Below are 18,182 nucleotides of genomic sequence, written 5' to 3'. Positions count from 1 at the left end.
ACATTTGCACAACCATTTAACATTAAATGTTGATTCAACGTTGTTTCAACATTGAAACAACAACATACATTACGATAGACATCCCCCCCTTTAAATTTAGTGGGAAAACCGCGAACTTGGCAACTCTGGTTAGTTTGATAGGGGTGTTGAAGAGCTCTGTTGTACATTGATATTTATATGATGAAATTTGCTGTTTAAATAAAATATAATGCCTGTTTTATGTACAAAAAGTAAAATGTAGAATATAAAAATGTATAATGTATCATTTTAATAAGAAAGTCTGTGCTGTTGCCTATTCCTGAAGAAGTTTTTTCTTTAGGGGGATTCTAGTTTCGAGATCTGGCAACCCTGATGTCGTCACGCCTCTTCCCTGTTGTTACCTGTACAGAAACATGGCGGTGGATGTGTGGAATAAAGTGAATATTCCTCGGCCGAGTGTTGTTTCCACGTGTCGAATGGACTTCAGGGCTGAAACAGGTACTGTATATTTATATTTACACGGTCTTTAAAGGCTTTAGTTTAGCAGAGACTGGCCCGAACCCTCACAGTGCACGTGCTCGGGTGTTGTTTACGCTGCGCACGTGCACTGCAAGGCCAGGCTCGCGCTGAACTAAACGCAGAAGGGATTTGTGTGTAAAAGTAACGAGTGTTTTTAATCCTGATTCAGACAGAATAACAGAACGGGTAGTGTCTCACTGTGAAGATGCGCTGAAACTGCTGCGCAGTAAAGTTCTGCGGACGGAGATCCGCCTGCTGTATGAGATCCTGTACGTGGTGAACAACAGCCAGAGACAGCACAAACCCTTCAGAGCCGTTAAACAGGTCAGTAAACTTTATTATTTATGTGGCTTCATATTAAAGAAAATATGCAAAAATAAAGTTACTAAAATATACTGTAAAATATCAGGACTAGGAGAAATTGATCTGTGATTTCAGATATATCCCTTATAATACAGGTCTAAACCTAGAGTAAAATAACAATTATTATAATTTACAGGACCTTTATTTTGAAATGACACAAGTGATACAGTATTAAAAGTCATGTGTCCATGTGTGTTAATCTTATGTATGTAAATTATTATATCATATTTCTTTTTTATTTTAAATTAAAATATAAGTATTAGCCTTTTGTTTTGCATTCTACCCAATACATTAACTAATTTACTTACATACAACGTTGAAATAACGTTGATGTTATGGCAACGTTGTTTTAAGTTTATACGTTCTACCATAAAAAAAACTCTATGCCGTCATGACAAATGTACAGTTTTATTTTTATTCTCTCTCTCTGAATATACATCTCATAAAAGTAGGATCTGTAGCTACAACTAGGAACAAAAAACTACAAGTAGCTAAAACTAGAAAATCCTATGGTTAACAGAGTATTAACAGTAAACTTATCACTGTAGTAAAGCTACAGAATATAAAGCATCTGTGTGTGTGTCCGCACAATACTTATGTTGCTAAAGTAAGTAACAGCTTTGTTAATAATGGTGTGATTTGTTTGCTGCAGGTGGAACAATGCATAAACCGGCTAAACGAAATGAAACTGCAGGGGGCTCTACAAGACCTTCAGGAGCTGTGCCCCAACAAAATTCAGAGGTACAAAAGGTTTTAATAGGGAGCTTGTGCCCCTTTTTCGGTTTGAGCTGCTCCTGTGTGCCACATTGCATTGGTCAGTCATTCCAGACAAAGATATACATCATTTGTACTGGACACAGATTGAATTTGATGATTGATGAATGATGCCATACTGAGGATGTGATTATTACTCTTAAACGCGTCAGAGTGCAGTTTTAAGCAGTGATGAACAATAAACGATAACCACCATGTTTAGTGAACTTAGCTTTTATTTGAACTTTTATGTGATTTTATGTTTGACCAAGATTGAGGCACCAGACTGCAGTTTAGGGACTGTAGTAAAAATACTTAAGTATTATATAATAAGTAATGAATAAATCTGATTAATTTTCTCAAAATGTGACCAAATCAACTTATATTTATATTTTATTGTTGACAAAAGGGTGGTTTGGGTAGGACTGTTGTGAAATACAGATCTGGAAAAAAGTAAGAGACCAATTTTCTCTTTTTTTTTCTATTTATCTGTATATGTTTGAGTAAAATGAACATAATATTGTCGTTTAGAGCATTTATTAGCAGATGAGAAATGGCTGAAATAACAAAAAAAGATAATGCAAAGAAAACAAGTTTATATTCATACAACGCTTTAAGAGTTCAGAAATATTTGGTGGAATAACCCTGTTTTTAATCACAGTTTTCATGCATCTTGGCAAGTTCTCCTCCACCAATCTTACACAGTGCTTTTAGATAACTTTATGCCACTCCTGGTGCAAACATTTAAGCAGTTCAGCTTGATTTGATGGCTTGTGATCATCCATCCTTCTCTTGATTACAGAGGTTTTCAGTTTATAAAAATCAAAGAAACTCATAATTTTTAAGGGGTCTCTTATTTTTTTCCAGAGCTGTATTTGAGCCTAACTCGGTGACCAGTATTGTTCTGTCATGTGTTTTCTGTACAGGGATGTTGGGGTGGAAGTTGGAGAGTGCAGCGTGCCCAGTCAGCCCATGCTGGAGTGGTTTTGTCTCAAACTGCTGGGAGCTTCCAGTCTCCTGGCTCGAACCCTGGACCAGTGTATCAAAGCCTTCTCGTATCCTTCACTGCTTTTAGAGATAATGCAAAACAATTTACAAAAAAGATTAAATTGCATAAATAGCATGTAAACGTAGCCTTCATTCAGGATTACACATTTCTCACAAGAGGTTGTTGAACTTTTCATAAAACATCCATAAAACAATCATAAAACTACAGTCCTTGGCAGTAAAAGGTGTAAGTAATTTCGAACAGATAAAACGCAAGGGGACAACTTTATTACTGTTAGTGTTCTTTTTTTTACATTCAGAATTTGATGCATAGTCAGCATATACTCTGTGGACAAAAGAACTGGGATACCTACATAATACATCTATAGGAGCTTTTATTATATCGCTTTCTTAATCCATAGGCTTTCCTTTGCAGGTAGAACAGCTTTTTATACAAGATTATTTGAGCTGGGAATGATGTTAAACCTACACTGACAGAATTCCAATTAAATGTTAAGATAATTGTACAGTATTTCAAAACATTTCCAAAAAAAACATTTAAAAACCTTGTAGTTTCCCACAACTTGTTTGTCAGGTCTAAACATGTGTTTTTTGACGAATCTGCGACTAAATTAATGAGATACAAATGGATGCCTATTGTTTTTTTCCCCTTTACTACTATTGATGTGCAGTGTAGCCATCCTTAATTTTGAGTTGGTGAGTTAGTGAGGCTCTCTGACTTTACAAATAGGAAATCTGACTTGGAAATCAGAAATTCCACCATCCAAGATTTAAGTTTGAATAGAAAGCATCAAGTGGCTTTACTTGTGTTTATCATAAAACCTTGACTCTCTAACTGGACAGACTGACGAGGCAGCACCTACGGCTGGCTGAGTTCATTGTGTTGAACTTGGTCATTTTAAGCATGATCAGTCGACTCTGGTATGTTCAAAACTATTACTGTGTGGATTGATACACTAAAACAAGTTATTAATGCTCCATGCAAGACAATACAACTGTAGATTTATTGATTAATTCTAAATATTGTTAAAGATAAAGGGATTATTATTATTTTTGGTAACACATACAGTAACATACACACACACATACACATGGTTACAATAGATGTACATTAACAGAACTTACGACAGAATGTCTGAATTAATTATTAATGGGCACTGTCTCAGTTGTTTCATTTTATTAATATTTACTTTATCAAAATCATGTTAAAATTTGTGACATATTTTTTGGGGTGCTTTCCTTTTTGCCCTTCTTATTGTATATATAATGCTGCATAATATATTGTTTAGCATCGGCATTATCAGTGTGCACATGGGTTATAGTCACATCATGCAGTGTAACGTATGATTTTTGCAAAACAGAGAACTTGGTCAAAATCTAGGCTTAAATTTCATAGATGAAGACAAAAACCCAACAAAAAACACATGGGGAAAAAATATCTGAAAAAATGGGGGGGGGGGGATATCTGAATATCTGCAGCACTTTTTTAATATATATGAAAGATCCCAACATCACTACATGAAGTACACATGGTTTAGCGAATTAGATTTTAGAACCTCTTCTTTAGCCCACACCTCTTTTTCTTTAATGTTTTCCAGGGTGTTCTTTAGAGGTATCCTGAGAGCCCTCTTGCCCATATACAAGAGCACCATAGAGCTCCGTCAGCAGGTGGCCCAGTGTGTGCCGATGGCCTACCTGACCGATTACAACCTGCCTCAAGATCTGGAAAGCTTTCTAGGCACCTCCCATCGTGACCTGCTCAAGGTAGAGAGTACAACGTTAGCCCCCAAGACCTCTGCCCTCAACAAGCTCTTTCAAGGAGGAACAGAGGAGCAGGTGGAGGATGGAGGAGAAGAGGAAAGCCAGATGATGCAGATGCTGGCCAGAGAGGGACCGGGGAAGTCTAGCATGGATCTAGGGACGACCATTTTACGAGAAGGTCCATTTTACTCTGGTAGGTCTGCCTTGTCTGTCTTTTCACCACAGTTACACTTCTATACACTGATCATCAAAGAGGTGGTTTCATCCAGAATGGCATTTCAGATTGCAGTGTGAGACAAAAGGTTACCAGGGACAATAAATGATTAAACATTTAGACTGATATTGTCTACTCTTGAGCTGCACGTGAAGAAGTCAAGAGTAACATGTATGTAACATAACATGGCATCTGTCTCAGCATGAAGTTGTAGAGGTTCCTAATGGTGTTCTGCAATAATACATCCCATGCAACTTGACACACAGTACCTGCAGATGTTGCAGTTGGGAAGGTGTGTTGTTGGCATGTCCAATAGAATCCCACATACAGTACCAGTCAAAAGTTTGGATACACCTTTTCATTCAGTATTTCAATTTTTTTTTATTGATTTTTTCCCCCCCTACATTGTCAATAAATATTGAAATCATCCAGACTGTGAAGCAAAACATAAGGAATTATTTAATAACTTAAAAGTGTTAAACAAACCAAAATACTCTTTGAAGCATTTACATGCTCTTATCTGAGGTGCTGTTAACCTGTGCTTTCTGAGGCCAGTAACTCTGATGAACATATCCTGTGCAACAGAGGTGACTTTTGCTCTTCCTTTCCCGGGGCAGTCCTGATGTGAGCCAGTTTCATCAGAACTTTGAGTGTCTTTTTGATGGCACTTGAGGATACTTTTAAAGTTTTGGAATGTTTCTAATTGTCTAACCTTCATTTTTTTCAAGTCTTTTTTTTTTGCTTTCTTGACATAGTTCTTGCCATAATATGGATTAGAACATGACTCAAATAGGGCTATTTAATATGAATTTTAATAGTGGAGTTTTTATTGAATAATTACAGAATTTTCACTCTTCTTTCTTCTGCATAGCCTCTTCATCAGACATAAAATCCATGCTTCTGCGAACCCATGGAGTTTCCAAAGAGGTAAAAGGCTTATTCTGATAAAAAAAAAAAAAAACTTAACTTTCTGCTTACAATCCATTTAATTTCAAATTAAAGTTAAAATCACAAATTGTCCGCTTTATAGTGTGTAGCTGAAGTGTTTAAGAAGGCATCTCCAGTGGAGTCGAACATCTCAGACTTGGCATTAGTCCAGCAGAAGAGAGCATTCTTAAAGCAGCTGAGGACTGCGTCCTCTTTTACCGAGGTGGCCGTCCAGCTGAAGGAGATGATGAACTGGTGCAGGAGGTGTAAGCTGCATCAAGAGCGCCGACATCTGGCTTTCTTACTCCTCCAGTGCCGGAGGATGAATAGTTTGGATGGTGAAGGGGTTCGGTAAGTCTCTTGGTTGTTTTATTTTATTATAGTGGTCTCGAACCTTATCCTCAAAGGGCAGATGTGGCTGCAAGTTTTGATTCTAAACAACCAGCAGTACATCTGTTTTTATTTGTTTTGTCAGTCTTTAATTGGCTGATCGTGTTTGCTTATGCTTCTGCTGCTAGAAGGAAAACCAGTAGCCACACTGGCCCTGAATAACCAGCCAAATCTAACCATATTTCTGTCTATATTACTGTCTAATCCCACAGGGTGCAGAAGAAGCTGAGAAGATTGTGTCTAAGGGTCAAAAATGTGATGGTTAAAGGAACGGAAGCCTCCCAGCCTCAGTCTTCACCTGCTTTTCTGTGGAGGACTCGATGCTGCATAAAGAACCGATTTAGAACGCTTATGACACGTTATGGAAGTGTGAGGAACCGATTCACAGTGTGTAGAACACCTTCTCACATAGCCAAAGATCTTTTTGGCGTGACTGCAAAGAAAAAAGGCAGGAAGAACATAAAGGTTCTGCCAAAAGAAGACTTTGTGAAGCAAAGGACGCTGGAAAGTGAGGTCACGCACAGTCAAAAAGAAAACTCAGTAGTGATTGAGGACGCTTCAGAGAAACCCAGCAATGTGAAAAAGAGTGAGATTGATGACATCTTTGCAATGATTGGATTTTGATTTTATATCTATAGATGATGATTCAACATTAAAATGACTCAAAATAAAAATATTGTGGACCATTTTGTGTTAGTCATTTTAATGCTCCAAGTGAAGAAGCATCTATAGACTGTTAGAAAGTGCAACAAATACTCTTAAATAAACAGACACAGATCTGAAGTTTGGGGACTATCAAAATGAGTACACAACCAGAACTCTAAATAAACTAAATAAATAATGTATCTTCTGATTGTGAAAACAAATTGTGACCACATACATGTGCAGAGGTGGAAAAAGTACTGAAAAAATGTAATTAAGTAAAAGTACCTTTACTTTGCTAAAATTCTACTCAAGTAAAAGTAAAAGTTCCCATCTAAAAATCTACCCGAGTAAAAGTAAAAAAGTACTCAATTTAAAATATAATTTGAGTAAAAGTTACATAGATACTTTAAATTATTCGATGTAAAAAAAAGTACAACAAATCATAAATGAAATAATTTTAAATGAACTATTATTCCAGATAATAATTTGGTGTCCGCTGCAGCAGCACAGAGCAGCGACGGGAGAGAGGAGGGGTTTAGGGTGGATGTAAGTATCAGACGTGGATTGGACATTTATAAAAATACGGAACAATCGCATCCTGTATTGGTTCAAAATGTACTTGAGTAAAAGTAAAATTACCTATTTTAAAAACTACTTTAAAAATGACAAAATACTCAAAATCTACTCAGTAACAGTAACATGAATAAATGTAATTCGTTACTTCCACCTCTTTACAGGTGCATTTGGATGTGCCTATTATCAGATTTGCGCTGGCAGATCAAATATAGCTGTGTACCCTTTTTTTTTTAAGAGATTGTTTCTCAATCCTGCTTCTGGAGGCCTCCTGCCCTGCAAATCTGTGGCTTTCTCATCTTTCATTACACCTGATGCAATGAATCAGCTCGTTAATACGCCCTTCAGAGTTATAGTGTGTGTGTGTGTGTGTGTGTTTTTTTTTTTTTTTTAAGTAGGAAACCTCTAAAATGTGCTGGGCAGGGTGTTAGGGTGCTAGGACCAGAATTAAGAAACCCTTCTTTAAACACCTTACCAGCACATCAGTGTGATGTTGAGTAGAGCACATGTTGTGTGTTTTTTTTTTTTTTTTTTGCTTCAAATTAACTAATTTTGGGAAACAGCAAAAACATGGACTGTCTGACTGTCCGTAAAACCAGTTTTAGAACCGCACAAAAAGGAACAACATGCCACAATCAGGTCAAATGTCACAAGTGGAGTGTTGCTTGTTTTTTTTCCTCAGTATTACACAGTACAGTATTTATTTTTTCGATCAAGTGTTCAGTAAATGTACAACAGGGTGTGGACGTGTTCGTTGATTAGCTGTATTTATTTTTACTCTGTACACCAGGGTGCTACCACCACTATATCAGTCATTCTGGCTCAGAGCTAATGCTGGAGTTTCACTTCATCTTTGACATTTTCTCAAGTATTGAAGTAAATGAACCACCATGAACCTTCATACTTTGTGCAACTGCAACAGCCATTGTTTTATAAATATGACTAAAGAAATTGAGAAGAATTTATTAGTTAAATTGTTTTTTAAAAATATATTTCAAAAACATGATAAATTTTTTTTATATTGTAAAACAAGCATTGAAGAACAGGAAGAAAGGAGGATAATTAAGTATGCAAAGAAACAGATACAGAACTACAGTTAAACCTTTGCAGGGATGTCCATTCTCACGTTTCTAGTTGCCTGTTTTAGGCTTCAGTTTATTCCACATCCTTTCCCAGAACTCGTCCTGCAGTTCAGCTTTCTGAGGCCAGGCCAGATAGGTCCTGGTCTTCACAAGCCTGGCCAGTCGGTGGTGGGCAGACAACATTTTTGAAGGTATCTTCTCCAAAAACACCAGGATAAGAATATCCCTGTGTTCCACCTGTAGCCGGCAAGTGGCCAGCTGCAGCTCCAGAGAACACCAGTTGCTGCGAAGGTAATTTCGACTGACCAGACAAAGAGTGCGATGGCTGCTGTAAAGGCTGTCAGTGATGTTCTCCACAATGTCCTGTCCCAGCTGGAAGTCTCTAGTGTGCAGACACAGGCGCAGAAATGGAGGCCCACGATTCTCTAGGTTGGGCAGGAGTTTCTCCACAACCCACTGTTCATCCTGGCCACTGTAGGAGACAAAAGCATCATAACGATAACGACGTTTACTGTCTTTCCTCAAAGCCTCCTGAAACCATCCATGGACGATGTAATAAAGTGGCAGAACGTAGGGTCCTGCCAATCGGTGGAAAACCACTGCAAGCATGAACATCACCACAGACAAGGAGGTGGAGGCAAACAGCACAAACTGTGCCTCAAAGGAACAATCCTCTTTGGTGTATTGAACAAATTTGTGATGGTCGATTCCGTTTTTCGCCAGGCATTCCATTTCTTTAATGGACGGATCACGCATGTGCACCTCCACCAGTTTGCTGTTCTGAGCCCAAGAGATGAGCCACGCATTATCACAATTGCAATGGAGTCGTAAATGAGAAAAATAGAGATATTTCAAGCTAGATAGATTCTCAGCAAAGTTGGAAAATATCTTAACCGTGTCTTTTAAAGACAAGACCATAAGTTTCAGGGACTTCAAGTCTTTAGTTAGACTCCCGTCAAGAAAGTCAATCCTACAGTTTGTCAAGGCAAGACTCTCCAGTTTGCTCAGATTGTGTAACATAACAGCGGCATACGGCTGCTTGGACAAGTCTATGTTTTCCAAACTCAGTTTCCTAAGATGAACCAGCTGGTTGATCGCTTTGATGTCCCCAACATCTTCTGGGAATGTGGATATGAATTGCAGATATTCCACTCGCCTTGTGTAACTTCCTATGAATTCAGAACCACAGAGGACTTGTCCCGAATTGATTCTTAGCGTGACCACAGATTCCAGGAGTGAGCTTTCACAATCCTCAACCATCACATATTGTCCATTAATATGCAGGCTCAGGCTTTGGTTCAGTTTTCCTCGTGTTCCGTAAGTGCCAATAGCCAACTGCATTGGTCTCAGGCCTGAACTAATAAAGAGGTGACCCAGACGACTCGGGATTTCTCCAAACACATCGGTTAAATTAAGCCGGATGTTTGGATCTGTTGGTGAGAAGTTTAGGTCTCCCAGCAGAAACTGCTGAAGGTTGGTCAAATGCTCAAATGATCTTGTCTCGATTTGTGAGATCGGGTTTTCATGAAGATCAAGGTAAGTAAGAGCAAATAAGCCGCTGAATGTGTGCTTACGAATGTGCCTGATGATATTCTGTTGAAGGTCTAAGATCTGTACCTGATCAAGCCCTCTGAAGGCGAATTCTTCAATCTCAGAAATTCGGTCACAGGACAGGTCTACCGTTTCGAGACTGAAGAAACATGTGAATTGATCACTAACTAATTTTGTGAGATTGCTTTTGTTTATCGTCAGTGAAGACAAATGTTGAACTGACAGTGGGGAAGAAAGGCATATAGACCTTAAGTCGAGTGGGTCGAGTAAAATTGACATCACAGCCAGTGAGGAGAGGTTTGTGAAGCTCAGAAAATCATTCATGTACAAATAACGGTGTTCAATGATGCCCATAGAATAAAGATACACTGCTTTAAGCTTGTTACAACCTGTTACAGCAACTAATGATGATGTGTTGATAATTTCAAAGTTAACACCAACTTCTTCAGCTGAATACCTCTCCGAGAGTTGGCACAGTTCTCCTAAATCGATTTGATAGCCCATTACTGAGAGATTGGTTATTTTACTGAACCCAAACAAAGACAGATACATTAACACAGATACACCTGGCCATGTTTCCAAAGTGATGTGCGCTAAATCTCCGAAATACGTCAAAGCTCCTTGCTCAATCTTTTCTATTTTATTGAAGAGCAAGTTTGGATTACTAAGGTTGCATAAAAAACTACTCCCTCCAGTAGATATATTCCATTTGGTGCAGTCTGGATGTTTAAGAATTCCTATGTGGTGAGCAATCAAAGTGAACTCGTGAACCACATTTAAACGTGTCAGACGGCAGATCACCTCTGACCAGTCTTCAATGCACACATGAATCTGAAACAGCTCCAGCTCAGGGATTCCTTCGAATGCATCCAAAGCCATGGTCGTCAAATTATACAGAGCAATGTCCAGCATTTTCAAAGCTGTAAGATGATGGAAAACCGATGATCCGAAAGCTGATTCACAGCAACCAGCTGAACTGTCGCTCCACTGTGAAAAAAGCTGCAATCCAGTGAGATTTGACAAACCCTGGAAAGCTCCGGCTTGGATCTGTGAGAAACATCCATTAATGTTTAGAAACTCCAACGAGACAAAACGAGAAAATAAACCCGAGTCCAAAGGAGTGTCTGGCAAGTGAGGGTCCATATCGACACACAGGCTCAGCAGGTTAGGGGGAAGACCTTTTAAGTCTTCTCTGATGTCCGTGACTCCAAAACATTCGGCTATGAGCTTCTCTCCACGGCAGCTCACCTCTTTGAACCAGTAGTTTTTGTCTTCATACACGTTACACCTCCCAGCCAGCCAGCTCTGCGCTGATGGAACAGCGAGCAACAGCACGAGCAGGGAGTCGAGAAAAGAAACTGTACAAATCTTCTGATGATGTTCTCCAGCTTTGGACTTCATGGTGGTTTCCCACATTTATTTTCATTGACTTGAAGACACAACACTGCCTGCTGGTTAGAATGATTGCTCTGGTCATGGATTCTAGCTTTTATATAAAAATCTGCATTCTTCTACAGGAAGCACTTTCACTTCCTTTTTAATCTTTTTGTCAAAGTTTGTTTAGAGGGGGTCGTATCAGTGCCACATATCAGTGTGAAGGGGCGGAGCTAAATTGCTACACAGGGGGGATATGTCAAAAATATTCACATTCATTAGAATGAGGTAGAAGTATAGAGGTAGAAGTATAGATATTAGGGTTCAAAGTACTTCTATAGAAGTTGAAGAATTAACTCAATATTTTTACTTAAGTAAAAGTGAAGAAGTACTGCTTTTAAAACTACTTGACATGAAAAAGTAATGCAAGGAGAAAAAGTTGCATTAAGAACAAAAGTTTAGGCAATGCCACAGAATCCTGTAGTGCACTACCCCCTTCCCAAAACACATTTTTCTAAAAGTAATAATGAGTATAATGTTATATTATGTATGTTGATACATTTGGGATGCACTAGGCTCCCTGTTTCAGCTGCATATATGCTCATTGTAAATGAATGTATTTTAGTAGAATGTCAATATATTAAAGAAGTTAGTTTGACTGGAGTTTGTCTGGAGTTCTCTTGAGTCTCCACACGGATCATCTTCATACTAGGCTATATACATCTGCTATGTTCTTGCTGGAATGTGGAGCGTGACGTGTGCCGGTGTGATGGATCGTATAAACCAATAGGGTGTCAGAATGGTAAATATTTATACTTCTCATCCAATCACACAATGAGAACAATGAGAAGCCATAATAAAAACAAGCTGAAATAAATAGGAGTATTATTTTAAACCTTAATTTCTTAAAGTATTTTTTCTTTACTTAGTTGAGTAGTTCTATAACATTGTGCTATAATATGGATTATTATGAATATGGAAATATACCAAATCTACCTCTTCACAACTTTTGACTGGTACTGGTATTCACCAACATCTGAGAGATCTGACACAAATACACATACACAGTGATTCTATTTGTATATAATATGTGTTAAGTGAAGCCCGATCTCAAGGAGATTTTGTTACACAATGTTAATTGCCTGTCAATGTGTGTTAATGGCAATAAAGTAAAAAAAAACAAAAAAACAAATACACATAGTAATTTTACACAACCCAACACAGAAATAACAATCCAAGATTTATTTTCTTTTTTTTTGGACATATAAATATTAAAAATAAGGTCATATTGAAAAATGCACATGCAAAATACAGCAGCTTAGACAAGATATTTTATACGCAGACAATTTCAACTTAAATAAAGACAATTATAAACGTCAATAATGTTAATTATGTATACCCCATATATCCCATCTTATACTGTTCATATAGTAATGCTGGTTTATTGAAAGCTTTGAGTCGAGTCTGCAGATTCATTCTTTCAACATGTCATTTTGACTCAAAATTTTGTGTACAGTGTTTGAAAGAAGCTAAAAATGCTGAGCACCCAATATTAGAATTTTAGAAACCATTAAGTAAAGTTTTAAGTAAATTTAATTTTAAGTTACAACAGAAGAACAGTACAGTAAGAAAAGCCTGTGATTCACCTGAAGAGCAAAAATTGGTTCTGTAGGTTATTGGAAATATTTAATGTCTTTACTGGAATTGGGCTGATATGTGTCCAGCTCAAAAGCTGTTGTTAAGAAGAGCCAATGGGATTCAGGAGCCTGATCTAAATCTGAATCTGGATCAGTCATGGCTCTTAGGTTGACCTGGGGGGAGGTACTTTATGAACTGACCCAACAACAGTCTATATAAGTGCGCATTTCTCACACAGGGCGCTCTTACTGACGTGGTCAATTCGATTGTTGCACCCGGCTTGCCACAGCTTGAAAGACTAATAAATAATGAGGGTCTGGACCCGCAGTTCATTCCTCCAGTCTGGGAGGGGGAGGTCTGGGTATACCCTTCTGCCAGCAGACGCCTCGGTTGGGGGGGCTCAGAGTGAGAGGGACTCTGACTCACAGTTGAGTCATGCTGCCTTTGTTAGCGTTGCCGTTCTCATCAAACCGAAATCCTTGATTGTCCAAACCATAGTCCTGCTTCTCCTTACAGGGGACAATATCAGAACCTCCGGCCCCACTCTCACTGTCCTCCACAGGCACGCTTTTCTTACAGTGCCTCTTGTACAACTGGTAGCCTGGAAGGGTTAGAGCCACAGGCAGAGGTCAGACTGACTGTTAAATAATTAAAACATTTTTGCGGCTCTGTGTGGGTAATAGTTGAGTAGTACTGTTGAGTTGATGTTCCTCTTAACTGTTAAACTATGCCTGGTTGTGTACTGTCTGTTTCTGTATCTTATATGTGTTAATGACTGTAAGCATCTTTGGGTTTCACAAAAGCGCTATACAAAAATAATGTATTATTTTTTTTCTTATTACCGGTATTATTATTATTGGTAACACTTTACAATAAGATTAAACATTAGTAAGCTAAATTAGTAGTAAATTAGTCATTAGTAACTACTAATTTATTTCTCAATTCATTATTATTTACATAATTCTTAAGTGTTAGTTGTAAATTTAGTACTGATTAATAATGTCTTAACTTAGTAAACTAATTCTTAATAAAGAATTAGTGGAGACATTATTTAAGGATTTAACAATGTTCGTTTCTGTCATAAGTAGTGTTAATTGTGACCCTTATTGTAAAGTGTTACCATATTATTATAGTTCTCATTAATAGTTTAATACTCTTCCTTATTAATAACTGAGATCACAGTACATAAATGAGGTCACACTTCTTCTGTATGACTATATGATGTCTTAAATAAGTATCCATACTAGGGATGTCAAATTAACGTGTTAATTCTGATTAATTAATCACAGGACAAAAAAAATCATTTAGTAACTAATGAAAAGTTTTAATTAAAGGCAATTGTAGTGACCATTAATTTCACAAATTGATTAAGTAACTAATACAATAATAATTAATTAGTCATAGCAATTAGTACATATTTATATTAGATGCTAAATAATTAATAGCAGATACTGAATATAACATTTTTGCACAATGAATAATTCATACTAGATACTTAATCATTCTTTCTGGACACTGAATAATTCATACTGCATTATAAGCAATTCATAGAGGATAGTGAGTAAACCAAAGCGTTAATGAATATTCATCCTTGATTCTGAATAATTTATTATAATCATTTATTCACGATACTGAATGTTTCATAATGCATACTGCAAAATTAATAGTAGATACTAAATAATTAATCCTAGACACTTTCACTAGATAATTCATAGTAAATAATCAATAGTGTTACTGAATATTTATCCTAGATTCTGTTCAGACTATTTATAATGGATAGAAAATAATTCATACTGCATAGTAAACAAACCACAATGTTATAGGATTTTCAATTCAGACTCAGATTTTTTTGTAGAACAATTAATTAGTATATACTAAATAATTAATGTTTGATGCTAAATATTTTGTGAAACATGGTGGATTATTTAATAGAAGACAATGAACATTTCATAATGGATACTAAATTATACATTAATATTATATAATTTATATTAGAATAAATACGAAATAACTGCCTATAAGCCACACATTCTTTCAATTATCTTTCTAACTGTAACTGGTCCATATTACTTGGTTTCCATAGTTACTGCACAGGAAGAAGTATTACATATAGATCACACACATTTACACAGATTTACATTTGTGCATCAAACTCACCTCCAACCGCCATAACGGCCGCCACCATCTGGAAGATGCTGTAGATTAAGGGAAAGGCGAACATGACCTCCAGCTCTTCAGGGGCGAAGGACAGCTGGACTATGGTGCTGCACAGCTGCGAGTTCTGGAAGCCTGTCTCCAGGGCGATGGTGCGACACCTGTCATAAACACATATTACTTATTAATAACCAATAAATGGCTACAGTGAAGTATACCTAGTGAAACTGTATGGACAAAAGTATTGGAACACATGCTGATTCAGTGCACATTTTAAAAGTACTGGATGGAGCACCATCATTCCAGTAACAAGTAATTAAAATTAATTAATAGTAATTGAGTAATAGTTAATTAATGAATCATAGCAATTAGTACATATTTATATTAGATGTTAAATAATTAATTGCAAATACTAAATAATTTTTTTTGGAAAACTGAACAATTCATGGTGGATACTGAATAATTGATATCACAAACTTAATCATTCCTGCTGGACACTGAATAATTCATACTGCATTAAAAGCAATCCATAGAGGATGGTGAATAATCCATAGTGTTAATGAATATTCACTCTAGATTCTGAACAATTTAATTGGGAAACTTCAATAAATTCTACATTTTAAAATAAAGTTCCGTCTTAAAAACAGCTGCGCTAATCTTAATAAACACGTAGGTCATTTAAGTGCTCAGTGTTCTACCTGTGCCAGGGCTGTCCAACAAAGCGTGCCAGCAAAAAGCCCAGACCAAAACCGATGAAAGGGTAAATGGTTCCGATGATCCACAGAGCGGGCGCGATCGTCCAGGAGGACTGATAGAGCACACCCCCCACCACAGCGATGATAATGATCAGAAGGATGCCCACAATAGATCCAACCTAGAAAAACAAGAGTTCCCATCATCACACTGTGAGAAGCATTTTAATAAACACATCAGCAGATCAAAAGGGGTTTTACGACAGGCATTCCGTCTAGAAATTAATTTAGACTTACCTTCAGGATCTTCTTTGCCACTTTGGGCCACTTGTGCTTGACGAACATTCCCACGCTGACTGGAATAAGCAGACTCACCAGCGTAATTCCTGAACACAAGAAGGTCTAGTTTAAGAGTTGGATCCGTATGCTTGTCCACGCTTTATTGCCCCACTAATAGTTCAAAGTAGTTTGTGGATAATTCATTAAGGATACGAGATAAAAAAATTATATACTGTACAATTCAAAGTGTTTATGGAATAATTCATATTTAATACTGAATTATTCACACTAGATATTAAAGTCTTAACAGATACTGAATAATTTATAGAGGATGCAAAAAAAAACATCCTAATAATTGAACTATTCATTGCAATCAATTTAATTCATTAGTTTATAGAAGTTACTGTTCAGAATAAATACTAAATACTTTATAGTAGTAGCTTCACAATTTATAGTAGTTACTGAAAAAATCATAACGGAGACAAAACAATAAAAAGTAGATACTAAATAATTGGTATTGTTGTTTTAAAAAGTACAGAGGATAGTAAATAATTCATAGTGAATAATTTATTGTGGATACTGAATGAGTTATTGTGGTTATAGAATAACTCAACAGAATAAACAAAGCTCTGTATGATTGTGTCTCACCTATGCTGTCGTAGGGAATCTGAATGGTATCTGCTGAAGTCCACACTGAGGTGTAGATGAGCAGACAGAGAGGCATCATCCCCAAAGCCAGGATCGATGAACAGGTGGTCATACTGATACTGTGTGCAGGAAAAAGACAGACCTGTGTAAAACACTTGCACAACTCCAACCCACATTCTGATCAACAGGGCTGTTTTCCACAGTTGGCCTATAGTTTATGTATTAATTGTGTTGTAATAATCATGCTATGTATTTTTTTTTCATTAAGACAGTAGTTTAAAGAGTCAAATTTTATATACAATGTTTTAGCATCCTCAACATTAGCTTTTATTAAATGTTATTTTATGACATTGATTAAACATTATGTTGGATAAAATTCAAGAAGATTTGTCTTGTGCAAAAAATAAAACACAAATTGTTCAGAGACTGCCCTGGTTAGCTCAGTTAGAGAAAACTGCATTCATCTTGTGGATTTAATTAAGCTCAAATAATAATTTTAAATTTATTAACATGATAGGAAACCACTTCTACGATTACATACTGTAGTTAGTATAACTACTTATTTGATTAAAAATCTATTTGCTAAATCTATTTTAATCTATTGATTAAAAAATGACCCTGGAGAAGGCAGACTAAACTCAATCAAACAACATGCAAAACATGGGCCACTGTACAGTATTATTAATTAAATGAACATTTATTAAATTATGGCATATTTATAAAGTATATACTTTAGTTTTATATACTTTAAAAAGTCATTATATTTGGTACCATACAATGGTATATCTGTAGCAATTTAATGAAAGAACCTGTTTTGAAACCCTACAGTTTGGTTCTTCTTTCAAAAAAACTGCTTTAAACCAAAATTGATTAGTGCTTTTCAAATTGGTGCTCAGGGACCCCAAGGGTCCAGATTTTTGCTCCAACCATCTAAGGACCAGTTTGAAGACCACTGTTCTACAACATCACTCTCAAGAACTCCTCTATGACAGAACATATTTGAACCAACATCTTCTTTGACCTCACCTGAGGTCCATGTCTCCTTCTAGCCAGTAGGCAATGATGTTGGAACTGGAGCCTCCGGGGCAGCAACCCATGATCATGATGACCACAGCCTGGACGGGCAGCACCTGGAAAGCCAGCGAGAGAGCAAAGGCGACAAAAGGCATGATCCCGAACTGGCAGAGGAAGCCGATGAAGATGCCCCAGGGTCGGCGGATATGTGACCAAAGCTTGGGTGCGTCCACCGTGCAGCCCATGGAGAACATGACCATGGCCAGCATGACTGTGAGGACTGTGCTCAAGACCAGACTCAGGATAGCGTTGAAGTTGCTTTCGGGGACCAAGCAGGACGTGCCAGAGCAGATGGTGGCATTGGCATGGCAGACTGGCTCTGGGGTCGCCATGGTGGTTTGTTTTTGGGTGCTGATGGACAAAATAGGAAAGAAGAGAGAGTGCAAGCAAGCAAGCAAGTCAGGGTTTTGAGTACAATCCAAAGCGAGAAAGTCCTGATGTTTCCAGTTGTGTTTCCTTGCTTCTCTCACTTGCTCTCTCTCCCTCCTTCTCCCCCCTGGTGACGAGACGTGCACAGAGACTCCTTGAACGTTTTACCACCCTTTAATACCTGCGGAG

The 18,182-nt window shown here is 37.3% G+C and overlaps 3 protein-coding genes across 3 annotated transcripts; 1 reads left to right on the top strand and 2 right to left on the bottom strand.

The window, feature by feature from the left end:
• Window positions 1–194: 194 nt before the first annotated feature.
• nepro (nucleolus and neural progenitor protein) lies at window positions 195–6,600 on the top strand. Its single transcript, XM_007260414.4, has 9 exons — window positions 195–477; window positions 668–822; window positions 1,514–1,602; window positions 2,541–2,669; window positions 3,466–3,543; window positions 4,221–4,576; window positions 5,469–5,524; window positions 5,628–5,875; window positions 6,127–6,600. The coding sequence occupies exons 1-9, from the start codon at window positions 393–395 to the stop codon at window positions 6,536–6,538; spliced, it is 1,608 nt and encodes a 535-aa protein (XP_007260476.3). The 5' UTR covers window positions 195–392; the 3' UTR covers window positions 6,539–6,600.
• A 1,623-nt stretch (window positions 6,601–8,223) lies between these two features.
• On the bottom strand, window positions 8,224–11,166 carry LOC107197926 (toll-like receptor 13). The gene has a single exon (XM_015608615.3). It carries the CDS (start codon window positions 11,164–11,166, stop codon window positions 8,263–8,265), a length of 2,904 nt encoding a protein of 967 aa, XP_015464101.3. The 3' UTR covers window positions 8,224–8,262.
• Window positions 11,167–12,366: 1,200 nt separating this feature from the next.
• Window positions 12,367–18,163, bottom strand: slc10a2 (solute carrier family 10 member 2). The gene is made up of 6 exons (XM_015608618.3): window positions 17,577–18,163; window positions 16,551–16,669; window positions 15,921–16,009; window positions 15,630–15,805; window positions 14,935–15,092; window positions 12,367–13,378 (listed from the first exon to the last, which is right to left on the bottom strand). Exons 1-6 carry the CDS (start codon window positions 17,954–17,956, stop codon window positions 13,200–13,202), a joined length of 1,101 nt encoding a protein of 366 aa, XP_015464104.1. The 5' UTR covers window positions 17,957–18,163; the 3' UTR covers window positions 12,367–13,199.
• Between the last annotated feature and the right edge of the window lie 19 nt (window positions 18,164–18,182).

Source organism: Astyanax mexicanus, chromosome 11 (genome assembly GCF_023375975.1).
Source record: "Astyanax mexicanus isolate ESR-SI-001 chromosome 11, AstMex3_surface, whole genome shotgun sequence".
Taxonomy (NCBI): domain Eukaryota; kingdom Metazoa; phylum Chordata; class Actinopteri; order Characiformes; family Acestrorhamphidae; genus Astyanax; species Astyanax mexicanus.
The sequence above is the reverse complement of the archived record's forward strand: the minus strand, read 5'-3'. Positions and strand labels throughout refer to the sequence as shown.

Excerpts from the sequence above, each read along its gene's own strand:
- LOC107197926 (XM_015608615.3), bottom strand. The coding sequence starts at position 11,166 with ATGAAGTCCAAAGCTGGAGAACATCATCAGAAGATTTGTACAGTTTCT.
- slc10a2 (XM_015608618.3), bottom strand. The coding sequence starts at position 17,956 with ATGGCGACCCCAGAGCCAGTCTGCCATGCCAATGCCACCATCTGCTCT. Across the intron at positions 16,010-16,550 it reads GATTCCCTACGACAGCATAG|GAATTACGCTGGTGAGTCTG; the intron begins GTGAGACACAAT and ends TCTTGTGTTCAG. Across the intron at positions 13,379-14,934 it reads GGCCGTTATGGCGGTTGGAG|GCTACCAGTTGTACAAGAGG; the intron begins GTGAGTTTGATG and ends TAACCCTTCCAG.
- nepro (XM_007260414.4), top strand. The coding sequence starts at position 393 with ATGGCGGTGGATGTGTGGAATAAAGTGAATATTCCTCGGCCGAGTGTT. Across the intron at positions 478-667 it reads GGACTTCAGGGCTGAAACAG|ACAGAATAACAGAACGGGTA; the intron begins GTACTGTATATT and ends ATCCTGATTCAG. Across the intron at positions 5,876-6,126 it reads TTGGATGGTGAAGGGGTTCG|GGTGCAGAAGAAGCTGAGAA; the intron begins GTAAGTCTCTTG and ends CTAATCCCACAG.